General features: G+C 42.0%; 1 protein-coding gene across 1 annotated transcript in view; it reads right to left on the bottom strand.

Annotated features, from left to right (window-relative positions):
- Positions 1-3,350: 3,350 nt before the first annotated feature.
- Positions 3,351-13,752, bottom strand: part of KLHL14 (kelch like family member 14) — a 62,840-nt gene continuing 52,438 nt past the window's right edge. Inside the window, exons 5-8 of the mRNA XM_075416232.1 lie at positions 9,699-9,889; positions 9,377-9,535; positions 6,502-6,659; positions 3,351-5,995 (exon numbers count right to left, since the gene is read on the bottom strand). Of these exons, the coding sequence (XP_075272347.1) occupies positions 5,855-5,995; positions 6,502-6,659; positions 9,377-9,535; positions 9,699-9,889 (649 nt within the window). The 3' untranslated portion in view covers positions 3,351-5,854. The remainder of the gene's footprint in view (positions 5,996-6,501; positions 6,660-9,376; positions 9,536-9,698; positions 9,890-13,752) is intronic.

Below are 13,752 nucleotides of genomic sequence, written 5' to 3'. Positions count from 1 at the left end.
AGCAAAAATTTTTCTGGTCCTGTTTGTGCAATGGAGCATTAGTCTCGGTATTCACTATTCATAGTGAGGTATGTTTAAAGTTCACTTACTCCATTCATACAAAATATTCTTGATCAGCCAAAGTTTTTTTGGAAAGTGAATTGTTTTGCACAAATGCAAACAAAAATACAAATGAGTTTGCAAAGTATCAGGAACTGAATACCATACAAGATACCGAGATACTAAGCAAGCTTTACAAACACGATCCTTCCAGTGTGGTTTTCTGGAAGATGTTTAAGGGTGATGGGAGGAAACATTTCTTAAAGATAAAACCATAAGGAATTTAAAGGTATTTTGCAAAATACTTCAACCATTAACAAACATTCCTTTTGAAAACGCTGCAAGGATTGAAGGCAGTTCTCCAAACTGATGAACAGGTTTTTAGATTAAGTGATGAGAACACTTTGAATAAGTTCAATTGATTTTTTTTTTTGTGAAAATACTACATTTGTTTAAATCTCCTTCTCTTGTTTTCACTTTCAAAATAGATTCCCTCTATCTGCTCACCTCTAAGCCCAATTAAATTCAAGGACGGCAGATCACAAAAGCTAGTGCTACTTCACCAAAATTTCTACTCTGTGGGGCAAGAAAATCAGCAGAAAGTAGCTCAAATTTTGCTTTTCTTTGCTAGATAAGACTGCAGATGTCGTCTGGATGCTAATTGGAGTCATTGTGCAATCATGTCAGATGCCTGTTGTCATTCAATATTGTGGCAGGTAGCATAGCACCTGTGTTCTTCAAGAAAGGATCAATGACACAAAGGTAGTTTGCTGCTGCAGGGAGAAAACAGACGATTAGAAAATCACTATTTGTATTCAATCTCTGTTTACACTGGCTGACCACATCTCTTGCAAGCACGCATTTCTCTCTAGCTTCAGAAATACACAAATGTATCAGCACCAGAAGTCTCCTCTTGTTTTACTTTGCAATTCAGGAATGCTTTATTAATCAACACAAGATGCATTCATTGAACTGGATTAATCCTGCATAAGTAATTTTGAAATTTCCTGCTGAAGTTATTTTTCATTTCTGGGAACAAATAATTTATTTGGATTTTCATATATCAGGATCACAGAGATTTGCCACAGTCAGATTTTAATTTTAGTTACATCTGAGCTGGCTTATATATTAGGACACGTAGTTTTGCATGAGAGCATCTTCTAAAATCTGTAATTGGTGTGGAACACTGACATGCACAGAATACATCTGACAAGGTCCACAGAGTTAGGTTCAGTTTCACTGATCAACATCTATGCTGCAGATTAACTGAATCTTTTATGGCATTACAAGCCCTCCAGAATTCATTAGTGTACTTTCCCTTCCCGCTACCCTCTCTGACCTCTAGCGCTGCCGCTGCTGTTTCCTTGGTCCGGGCCTGAGAGGCTGAAGCACTGACTCTTTTCCGCTGACACACTAACAACAGAAATGAGAACGTGCATCTTAAAACTGCTCAGGAGTGTGTCGGTTGGCAATTACAGCTTTGTCCTTTTTAGCGCCGTTTGGGATTTCTGTCTCCTTTGCCTGTCCCTGGACAACTCCATTTAAATTGCAAGGTCTGTCCCTTAAAAACAAGAGAACTAGAGTACTATACCGGCGAGTGATTATAATACAATACAAACTGGCATATGTAATGAGGTTTGGCATGGATTTTTCTCAGAAATTGGCTCACAGATGCAGCTAGCAGAGTAAATCATTGTATTAAAAGCGGGAAGGGGAACAAACACGTGAAGGAAAGCAATGCCAGCTTTTGGGAGGTGGGTGCACAGTACCTTTGGAGACAGTGCTATAATCAATGAAAAGTGTATTTCTGAAATGCCATCTTTGCCCTCTTTAAGGGCGTACGTAACAGGTTGCACGTCAGCAGCACCCTGGCCTTCTCGCACTTCTCAGGCGGTGGATGGGACCACAGCTCAGGGACAGGGAAAGAGCGCCCTTCCCGGGTCTGTTGCGTTCCAGGCCCAGCTCTGCAAAAGTACCTAGGCGCGTTGGTCCTGCTGAGGACAAAGATGAGAAGATTAAAGTTTGGCAGTCACGACAGCAGAAAAGGAGGATGCAGGAACACTCCAGGTATCCAACTCCCAAAGACAACTCTCATCTGTGAGTCAGAAACGCAGAAGACACTTCCCTCCAGCCTGGGACCAGGACTTGCAACACGTCTGCTCCTCCTCTGCTCCTCACCATCATCATCAGCTCTCCTCCCTTGCCACTGATGCTGGGTGCTCGCTGCAGCCCAGGCACTGCAGAGAGGTGCCGCGGGGCAGCTCCTCCATCATTTCTGTCGTACTTACATCTGGGCATTGAAATCTTGAACACTGCAACACCTAAGTGCTGATTTGATTCTTCTGCTTGACAGCTAGACCACTGCTAATGATTAGCTGAAGAAAACCATCACCAAGTGCTTGTTTAGTTTCATGTTTATTTCATGTCCTCTTTTACTGTATTTTCTTGTGTTTCTCTTTGGCTCTTAGAATCATAGAATCATCAAGGTTGGAAAAGACCTCTAAGATCATAAAGTCCAAATGCCAACCCAACACCACCATGCCTGCTAAACCATGTCCCAAAGTGCCACATCTACACGTTTTTTCAACACCTCCAGGGATGGCGACTCCACCACTTCCCCAGGCAGCCTATTCCAATGCCTGACCGCTCTTTCAGTAAAGAAATTTTTCCTAATATCCAATCTAAACCTCCCCTGACGCAACTTGAGGCCACTTCCTCTCGTCCTATAATCTGTTACTTGGGAGAAGAGACCAACACCCACCTCATTACAACCTCCTTTCAGGTAGTTGCAGAGTGCGATAAGGTCTCCACTCTGCCTCGTCTTCTCCAAATACCCACAGTGGGAAGGGTTAATCACCACAGGAGGGATATTTTGAAGAGGGATGAAATTGCCACGACAAGCATTTAACTCCCCAAAGCACGACTGCATTTAACTGGGCAGCATCCTTTTCACTTACCTGACCATGGGACGGAGGAACGGGCCGAGCAGCGCGAGGCAGAGACATTTCACAGCCATCTGATTGCGATCGTGTCCGTAGGCTTCTGAGGTCCGGCCCTGCCTGCGGGCACGCAGGTGGGGCTTTCCCTGCTGGAAGCACCGGCCGGGCACGGGGGCTCAGGGGGAGACTCTGACTCGCAACATTTTACGGCGTTGCTGCTGCGTTTACAAGCACCGAGTAACGACACTTGGAGTACAATGAGGCCGTTATGTACTGCCACAAAATAAAAGAAGTTTACGCATCTACATGGTAAAAAAAGTTCCAAAGAATTTAATGTAGATATTATTTATACATACACTTTATAAGTAGGAATATGGCAGACAGTTGAATTAGTACATAAAGTTTTATTTAAAGTTTCCCCCCTACAAGCAAGCTTCATTTACACAGTCTAGTACTGTACAAAATTTACATTCTTTGTGTGACAGTTAGCACTTTCCTTGGTCATGCCTTCCTGAAAGATAGAAAGATTTACATACAGTCCTCATAAATCTTTAAATTATCTTGTTAAAAAAAGAACCACTTCAAAGGACAACAAATATCCTTTAAAAATGCTACGTTTTAGTAGAGACAGGTGACAGTGCTTAATGGCAGACCTTATATGTCATTCAAGGTTTCCTCATTTAGTATCTTAACAGTTTCCTTTTTATATATATTTATATTTATATACTTTCAACAGGAAAGGGAAAAAAAAAGTCATGATTGCACCAAATATATTTTACAAGGGATCCCTTGGATCTGAACAATATAAATAAATAGAAAACCAACTAAGATTGCACTATATAGTAGAAATGGATTGAGATTTCAGAATATACACTCCACCTTTACGAGTTCCTTAGTGATGCTCACTGGAAAACTCCCCAACGACACTCTCAAATACTAGCATCTTCACGCAATTATTTTGTTTAATCAATTTTTTTCCAGGCGTGCAGCTACCTCGTCAATTGGGTTATTGCATTTGTGTGGTACCAGTCTTTACTGCATTACTCCAATTTTACAACTGTGTAATTCTGCTGCAAGCAAGGGAGTCGCACTGCAATAAAACCGGACTGATGCCAGAGAGAAACAGTCCCATGGTATTTGCTCTCCATTATTTATATTGCTCTCAAGCATCGATATATAGTGTAATTTTTGTGTACATTCGCCCTCTTCCTATTTTGCAAAGCAAATAATGAATTCTTCCTCCCATCTATTGCCTCTGCAGCAGAAACCAACCTCCAGTAGTTGCCTGCTCCTTGCTTAATGCACTAGCATTAAGTCCTATTATGAAAGATATGCGCAGGCTTGAAAATGCAGGATGAGTCTTCTTTGCCTTTTATCTGGTGCAGCCAGTTACAACCAGGCAAATTAAAGGCCAGATTCTTAGCTGACATAAACCAAAGTACATCCATTGGGTTCAACGGAGCAATGCCAGTTTATACCAGCGAAGAGCATAGTCCTGAGGGTAACGGATGCAGCACCACTAAACCACAACGGAAGAATTATGCATATACTTTGCTGAGGTGTAGATGATTACGTTAACTGCAAGGTGGTGAAGAATCAGGCTCAGATTTTGTCACTGCTTTTGCAAAGCCAGGACAGAAAGACACAAGCTTAAAACATGGACAGCCTGATTTGTGCAAGCAGCTATGAACTCATATGAAGCGAGTCCTAAATGTTGCCGGTCCCATGTGGTAGCATTCTGGACTCGCTCTGCAATGTGTAAATAACTACACAGGCTATAAGGCAGTGGAGAGTCTAGCCTCATATTACTTTGGATCAACAGTAAAAATCTGAGTACATTTTAAGATCAACCACACAGGAGTACTTTAACTACTTACCAGTGTCTCTCAAAAAATGTGCATAATCATTTAAGAGTCCAAAGTAATACATTTATAGTTAAAAGCAGTCTTCTTGTCTTTGGAAGCAACTAGCACGGATGCTCCTAACTAACAGGTTAGTGAAAAGTAAGTAAGGGTTCCGGTGCTTTGTTAAGAGGCCATAGAAGTAACTTGCTTTATGAACCCAGAATTTCAGGTGTAGGACCACATTCCAGTTGTACTAATGCAAAAACAGTCACTCCATGTGATTTCAGTGAAATTACTCTGACTTTACACAAGCATGATTAGAAGAATTTGATCTAATCCCTAAGCTGCTCTTGCAAGAAGTGCTCTGTAAAGCATGGCTTTCATTGTAGTCTGCTTTCCGCTGCACTTACACATGGGGACTTTGAAGGCAGAGCGCATTAGATGTCAAGCTGTGCAAAAACTGAATGATATCTCTTTACCTTTTATAATCTTCTGATGCTGTGTTGCTTGCAGAGCATGTGAAGTAGCTGTAGGTTAGGATTACAGAGGAGGAGACAATTCTGCAATGCAGTGTGAGCTTTTCACTATCTGAATTCCGAAGCATTCATGAAAACAACATCCTCATGACTTCAACACAGATCACATGCAGGTAGATACAATGCACAATACTGATCTTGTCTCTTCAGGCTGCATTTGAACATTTAGCCTTCATTTTTTTTTAAAGTTAAATTTGATGTGAGGAATGTCTCTGCAGCAGGAAAAAAGTTAAAATCAGTCTGAAATGGCAGTCTGTCAGCGTGTGATGTTCAGTGCGTTTTAGCTACTTTCTTCATAAGACACCGGCGTTTATCTGAGATGGGACAACACTTGGTTTTTGTTTTCTTTTAGTTTGCTCCTAAAGCATAAATATGGAATAAGGTGTCAATTACGGTAGCTTTGTTTTAACAGGAATCCTGTTCTAATAAAATATTTACGTCACCCGTCATTACTTTCCCAAATGCAATCAGTGTTCGTGTCAGTGCTCCTTGACTATCATTTGTTGTACGGTACGCAGGCTGGCAATATGACAGTTGAACAAGCAGGTCCTGCAAGTGGCTCGGCAACATCTCCTTCTAGTTCTGTCCAAGTCCCTTTCTCAGGACTATAGCAAATAGTCGAAGATTTGTATGCTCCCTGTAACAGAACAAAAAGTCATATTAAACATGGCCTAAGGTAAATCCAAGTCCCACATCAGATTTAAAGATTAAAAGCCACTTTTGAAAGCGACTCGTGGTTTTGGGCCTTAATTCAAGAGCCCTTCAAGAGGTTTGGTATTGATAAGGGCTGAGGGCCCAGCCTCTGAAAATCAGGCTCTTTCACAAGTGCCTTATAAGCAGACCTTACTTCTAAGACCTGCTTACATGCAGGCTTACCGTCCTGTCAGTCACTTTTGCCAAATTACATCCAATTTTTTATATTACTCCATATCAGTGAATACAATTTGGTAATAACTCATCTAAATAGAAACACACAAAGGTGAAAAAATACTCCGAGTTCCCCACAAGTTGAAAACCAAACCAAAACCTGCCCCTGCAGCTACTTCATCCCTCATCTCCTCTCCATCCCGTCTGAGTAATAAGCAGCCCGGCTGCAAGAGCTCAGAAGGAGTGGAAGGGTCACCGTAGAAAGCAGGTACGCACCATACTCCAGCTGTAGCCTCCCACAAGGTAAATACTGTCGTCAAGGACTGCGCAGCCAGGGCCACTGCGACCCTCCAGAATAGGCGTCTGGAGGATATTCCACTGGTCACCTTTTGGATCGTAGCATTCCACAAGCATTACGTCAAGATGGGAGAAACCTGGACGAGGGCATTGAGAAAAGAGAATGTGCATTGTGACATAATGTTTTATTATTTGGTTTTACAGTTACAATTATTGCAGTTATAACATCATTGTTAAATTTTCTTCTAGAAAATACTGCCATATACTTTTAAGCCACCTTGTCTAACGTTAATGTCTCGTTGTTTCAGTTCAAATAAATATGCTGACTGAAAGCTTTTACCAATAGTTCTAGAGTCTTCTACAAATCACAAGTACATATAAAAACTGAACAGATCAGAAAGTAACACTCAGTAATCACCTATCAATGATGCAAGTACATTCAAGCAATATTCCTCCTCATCTGTCAGTGCTAATGTGAGTTTGAACATGTACAAAAAGACTGTCCTGGCAGTCTTTCTCAAAGGTCAGCAGATCTGATGTATTCAAAAATCAAAAGATTAAATCTCGCTCAGAAATTAATGCCGAACAAGTCAAGGTAGACCTTAGACAACTGATGCCACTTGCTTCCAGAGGGACAAGGTGCTTAGCATGATGGATGTGATGTTCAGGCCCAGCTTCAATTTTCAAGCTCATCTAAGCTGGTACTCTAAGCAAGTAGCTGTGATGTGACAAAGTCTTTAAGGCAACAGAAAATGTAATAATAACAAAAAAACCCCAACAGTGGCCCCATCCTTCCCTGACAGACCGAAAAAGGCTCCATGCCGCTTTGTGATCACCAAAGGGCAGATGGGTCTCAGCTCAAGACTCTCAAGTTGTGATGTTTAGTATCAATTAAGCGAGCTGAATATGGACATAGAACTCAGGAGTCCTGGTTCCTGCTCCAACAATTAGACATTTCCCTAGCTCAAACTACCTTCTTTATCATAAGCACGGCAGTAAAATTATGGCTTTCTTAATATGCTGGGATGCTTTACTTGACACTACTGTCTTCTCCATCAAGGTATGATAGAAAAGAGAAGTTAGGTTTCCTGGAAAAGGGCATTTGGTGATACTGGTACTTCACAATGATGTTGCTTGTACAAGTATTATTTATGTCAGGAATGAACAGCTGTGACGAAATAATTTTTCATTGCTGTAAAGTTTTCAAGGGGCCATAGACAGGCCACCGCAGTGCCCCCAGAACCTGTCAAAAGCTCAGTAAGAAACTGCAGTATGCACATGACTAGCTGTGATGCGGTAAATGCACTGCTGACACAGTGTACAGATCCAGCTTCACAAAGGAGGGCTTCGCCATGGAGCCCTGCTATTCCCACCCGGTTGGAGAATTTGTAGCGTTTCATCTGCGCTTCAGTCCCCTCCCTCCTCCCTTGTCTTGCAGTTCCTCCTTCTGCTTCACTTTACAGAAGAAAGCAGTTTTCCAGAAAGCCCTTCTTCCAGACAGCAGGTGGCTTTCCAGAAGCCTGGATGTCAATCACCTCTCACAACAGCGAATAATTCATACATAACAAAGGCACCTAGGGCAACAGCTCTAGAGGCAAAAATGCAATGTTTATTGGAAGTTCCTTCTTTCCCAGAGGATGGGAGGTGAAACTGGGTGAAGAAAGAAGGAGAAGGCAGGATGGAAACGATTCAAGCTTATGCAAACCAAAGCATCTGCTTTGGCTGCAAGAGTGCTGTGACATTTAAACTTTCACTTCAGTAGGAGAAAAAGCCAACATTGTGGAGCTCTGCAACCTCTACAAAATTTGCTGGACCCTGTAAGGTCCAGTCCAGGAATACCCATCACAACTGGGGGTGGGAAGTGGAGGCACAGCAGCCCTGCACCTGGCTGCAGGGGTTTATGCCCCAGTACTATTTGTCAGGGAAAATTTACATCTGAGACTTTGTCCCCTACGTGCTCCACAGGCATTCAGATCTTCAAAGGCAGCATGTGGTGTCAGAGCCTCACAGGGACTCGGGTACCGGAGTCATCCAGGCACATGGCGTGTGTTGCTGGCAGTTAACATCACTTTTTCTCTTGCATTACAATTTTCTCTTGTTTGTTGTTGTGAGGCTTTTTTTTTTTTTTTTTTTTAAGCACGAAAGGAGAAAGGAAAAAATGGGAATATAAACTGTCAAATATTGTCAGGGGACAAAGGAGCAGGAGCTGTGCTTTTTGTCTAAGTGGCTGGATCAAGTAAAGTCTCTTTAGCAGTAATAGCAACAGCATGTAGGTATTAAGACAAAAATACCAGATGCCTAAGCAGTAGTTATTTTAATATGAGACCTCTTCAAAAGATGAAAACGAGACCTCTAAAAAGAATTATAATTAACAAGCTACATTTAATACTAAAAGGGGATCTAAAGAGCCTAGTCCTAATATTTAATGGCTGGAGGTTTGGGGATTTTTTCCTTCATTAAATCAGGAGCTTGTTTTTGTGTGTTGCTCTGAATAAAGCTCTCTCTAACTGCACATTTTGGAAAATGATTTACAGAGGAAAATATTGCTGGTACTTTCGGGTCAAAGAATAATCTGTTTGTTCCATTGAATTCTTGGTAATGACAAATTGTCCATGCCTTGGAGTAATGGAAGCTCCCATTTTTATTATCTAAAGCATTCATTACTCATATATTTAATGTACTGTTATAATTTTACAATAATTTGCATAAAATGTTTTTAAAATTGCTGGCTCAAGTGTCCTGTTAAATTGTGTTGCCTGGTTTTTAATGCATTTAACAATGACTATCTAACAAAAATATTCTTTATCAGGAGACGGGGCACACTGAAACGCTTTTTCGCTATTAAAAATGTGACCTTTCAAATGGTTTCCTCCAATTGCATACAGTCGATCATTCATTACAGCCAAAGCGTGGATTGCTCGCTTTGTGTTCATGTCCTGTTTTCGGGCCCAGACGTCCATCACAGGGTCATAGCAGTACAGCCAGGGGACATATTCGCCATTGTGAACACCTCCTGCAAAGTAAATATACTTCTGTTAATTAATGTAAATAAAGACATTGTGCTGCAGCAGGAATTTAGCTCTATGATTTTGGGTTCTGGGTTTTTGTTGTTCTTGTTTTGGGTTGTTTTATTTTTTTTTTTTTGTTATATAGCAGGAATTATAAAAGATACTGGCCTGAAATATATATCTTGCCATTGTGAACGGCTCCTGCGTGGGCTGCCAAAGGCTGCGGTAACGAAGACACGTAACGCCACTCGTTTGTCTCCAGATTGTAGCACTCCACGCTGGACAAGTAGCCAGTTTCGTTTCTTCCACCGATTACATAGAGGTTCTTGTCAAGGCGACAGGCATAGAAACTGGCTCTCCTGGAGGACAGGGCAGAACAAAACAAAACAAGCCAACAGCAAACCAATTAGCCACAGCAACCATGCTTCTTCTGTCTCCAGCTGACTCCCGGAACTGAGACAGTAGCTCCTTCAAAGCTATTTCAGAGGGAAGTGTCCAGGAGCTTCACATACTTAACAGCTATCCTAGCGACTGTGGGTGGTTTGCCAATCAAATACATGCTCCACATCAAATGAATCCTTCATTTTTTTGGTGTCAAAACAATTAAGCACACAAAAATCTGGCAGAAAATATCCCTTTTCAAAGTTGTTTGTTGCTTTTTCACACTCGTGAAAGATAAAAAGGTGCTCATTAATGTTTGGGGCATTACCTTGTAAGGGATATAACTACTCAGTAAGACAAAGTGAAAAATGAGGTAGATAATGTAACAATAATAAATTATCTTGACATTCACTTTCTTTATGGTCCTTCAAGGGTCATTGTTCCCAATTTACTAAGAGAACCACATCATCAAAATTTTTCTTCAATTATCATTTTTTTCTTCTTTCTGCAGTACTGCAAATAGAACAACTTTCCTTATGCTAGGCATAATATTACATTTCCAGCCTTTAACTCGAAAGAGGTCTGTCTCCATCCACCTAACTCCGAGAAAAGTTTTAGCCACCTGTCTGCTTTCACATGCAACTCAGGTATGCAGGAAAATAATTAATTTTTCTAGTCAGGACTGCTAGGCACATATGAGTTCTTCCTCCTCGTGCCTCCAAAATTAATGCCGAGTGTCTGCTGCTGAAGCCCCATCCAACCTGGCCTTGAACACTTCCAATGATGGGCCATCCACGACTTCTCTGGGCAACCTGTTCCACTGCCTTGCCACCAGGGCTGAATCCTGCAGACCACTGCAAGGCATTCAGGATGAGTGGTGTCCACACACAGAGCTCAACATCCTGCAGTTAACAGCTCTGGTATGTCCCAACTTCTCCCCAGGCTTCCTTACAGTAATCCCATGACCAGGTGAGCTAGCAAAGCCTGGTGTGCCTTGTCTCTAACCTGCCATCTAGCCGGGCACACATTCAGGAGCATTTCCTTCAGTGAAGGCACGAATAAGTTCTCTCTCCTTTATTCAGCTGCCTATTTTCACAAAAATTGTAGTATCCTTTAACGTTTTGGAGAAAACTCCCTCTTCATTAAATGTGGCTGAGACTAGCTGGTGGTTTCTAAGTTGGAGGAGAGGTCAGGCAGACATGAAGATACAGCCATGGAGACAGAAGGGCTGGCTGGGCATTCTGGGAGCAGAGCTGATGCAAAGCTCCCTGCTTCTGGCCTTATGTTTTGGATTTGGTGTACACCTGACAGGGCTCCTCACCTGGCTGGGGAGGAGCTGTGTCACCAAGCACCTCCTGTCTACCTCTTTGCTTTCACTGTGCCTGCACACGCACAATTTGGACGGTGCAGGACAGCATCCCTTGTTCAGCAGGAACACTGGCACGGGGATAAGGCTACCAAAAGAGAAGATGCAAACAGGAGGACAGGAGTGCTGCTAAGTGCCTCCAGCTCAGTTGACGAATTAAATAAGACCATTTAATTTATCTGTCAATGGGTAGATAGAAGCTGATGGCATATATTGCTCTGCATGGTCAGGCAGCAAATTGTGCATCTATGTTTTTAGCCTGATTTTCTATGGAAACAAAGCTTATTTGATTACAGTGTACATGTACCCATGTACCTGCTGGCTGATTTCACTCTGATTTGACAGATGGCATAGGTGTTCGAGGCAATCAAGTGCCTATATGCTTCCTGTGAGTATGTGGCGGGCCAGAGGCAAGACAGCCTGTAGCGGCCCCAAAAGTAGGAAAAGCTGCAGTGGTCCCATCCTATGAGACACCACAGAGCCTGCGCGGGTGGGTGCACGTTCTCCGAACCTCCGTGTCCAGCAGCCACGAGGCACAAACCCGCGGGGTGCCTGGCGCCAGTGCTCGGGGCGCTCAGGCGTCCACGCGCCTGTTCTCACGCACCTCCTCTGACAAACCCATGAACGCACTGCTCTCACCGGGGTTTTTTTAGTCCAGGTTTAATAAACAGAGGCAGGTACAACTTGCAGGCATTACTATTTTAACCGGGATTTCACTGACATTATTCTGTACGTGTACTCCTGGTTTCATCCACACAGTGTCACTATAAGGAGCAAAAATGAAGGCGTCAGCATGCTTCAGTCTTCTGCTTGGATGTGAATATTCACTCGGTAGCTTCTGTCACAAATATTTTAAGCTTTTTGGTTTTTTACTTTCTAATGAGACAGTGTGTAAGGGGCATGCTGTTAAGGGATGACTTTTTAAACTGCTATAAAATACCATTTGGATTAAAAGATAATACAGCAATCTTTGCACAACAACTTTCCCCACAAAACTGGGAAGACATTATCCATTCTAATCAGAATGAACCTCAGGATGTGAATAAGGACAACTATTTTGTGGTTTTCTTCAGGGCCTGCAAGTACTCGACGTTCGTGTCTCTGAAATGCTTTTCCTTCACATCCCTTCCCTCAGTAATCGACCCAACTAAATTCTTCTCGTAAGTACACACACAAAAAAGGAAAAAATTTCTTTCTGATTTCCACAGATGATGCATTTATGCCCTGAAAGAAGAAATACAACTAGCAGTCTGAGGTTTAAAACTACCAATGCTATTAGTGACCATTGCAACATCTAGACCTGATTTCAGAGTCACTTTGAGTGCATGCTTTGCTATTTAAAAACTAAAATCATCTTAGTAACGGTTAACATTACTATTATTGAAGTCAAAGACTAAAATAAAATGTGAAATTGTTTTATCTCTTTTTCTGCACCTTTTCTCAGTTCACTTAGCCTCAGTGAGGACGCTGACCTGCTCACTGCCACTTGTGCTTCTTCAGGCCCTGATACAATGCCATGGGTTTTGCTGGTCTTTAAACAAAAACTTTTAACTTGGAATGGAAGAAAAAAGATGTTTTAAGTGTTATTATGTTCCACACAACTTGTCCAGCTCTAGGCTGAGTTGACAAGATGCAACATTACTGACTGAGGTGTCCAGGTGAGGCTCCTACCACAAGGGTAGATACGTCTGCCACAAAGACCACTCCTTCAGGAGGTACGTTTCTCTAACTGAACCGCTCTCCAAACAGCACCCCATCGTTAGTGCATTGTCAGGAAAATGTGTATTTCAAAAGCTGATGAGTCATTTGCTGCTTCTCTAAACAATGCACACCTGAAAATAGTATATACATTTCAAAAGCATGTAGTTTTGAGATGTTCTTCAAATGAAAAGAAACCAAACTTGGCTTTAAAGAAAATACACTGATGGCTCTGAATCCATAACAGGATTAGACTTTTCTTTATAGCTCATACAGTAAAATCAATCAGATATGGATTTTAGCCTATGAGATAAAAGTTTACTCATCAAATATTTCATACGGATTTTCAACTTGAGAATATACTGCCTGTGAATGAGACTCACATTTACCTGGCAGTCATTTCAAAGGAGCTATTACAGTCTATCCAGCCAATTATTCTCAGACTAAAATTCCTAAGTAGGTTTTGACTTGATGGACCATAATGACTCAGAAAAACCCATTAAACAGTCTGTCTTGTCAATGGTGCCTGCATGATGCCAACAGAGACAGGGCGTGACCCTGTACTCCTAGGGGGGGGAAAAATAGCCTGTTGACTTTAATGGGAACTTTATCTGACTAAAGGAGCTGGGAAAGGAGACAGCATAAAAGCTCTCTCTTGTTTGTATGATCTTCTAAAAACCAGGCCAGACCCTACCTCTAAAGGCTGCAGCAACTCTGAGGAAGGCCCTAGGGATGAGCAGATAAACCACTAAAAACATTTCAGAAAGTCATTTGAAA

This window comes from Opisthocomus hoazin, chromosome 3, assembly GCF_030867145.1.
Source record: "Opisthocomus hoazin isolate bOpiHoa1 chromosome 3, bOpiHoa1.hap1, whole genome shotgun sequence".
Classification (NCBI taxonomy): domain Eukaryota; kingdom Metazoa; phylum Chordata; class Aves; order Opisthocomiformes; family Opisthocomidae; genus Opisthocomus; species Opisthocomus hoazin.
Note: the sequence above shows the minus strand (reverse complement) of the source record. Positions and strands in the feature narration are given on the sequence as shown.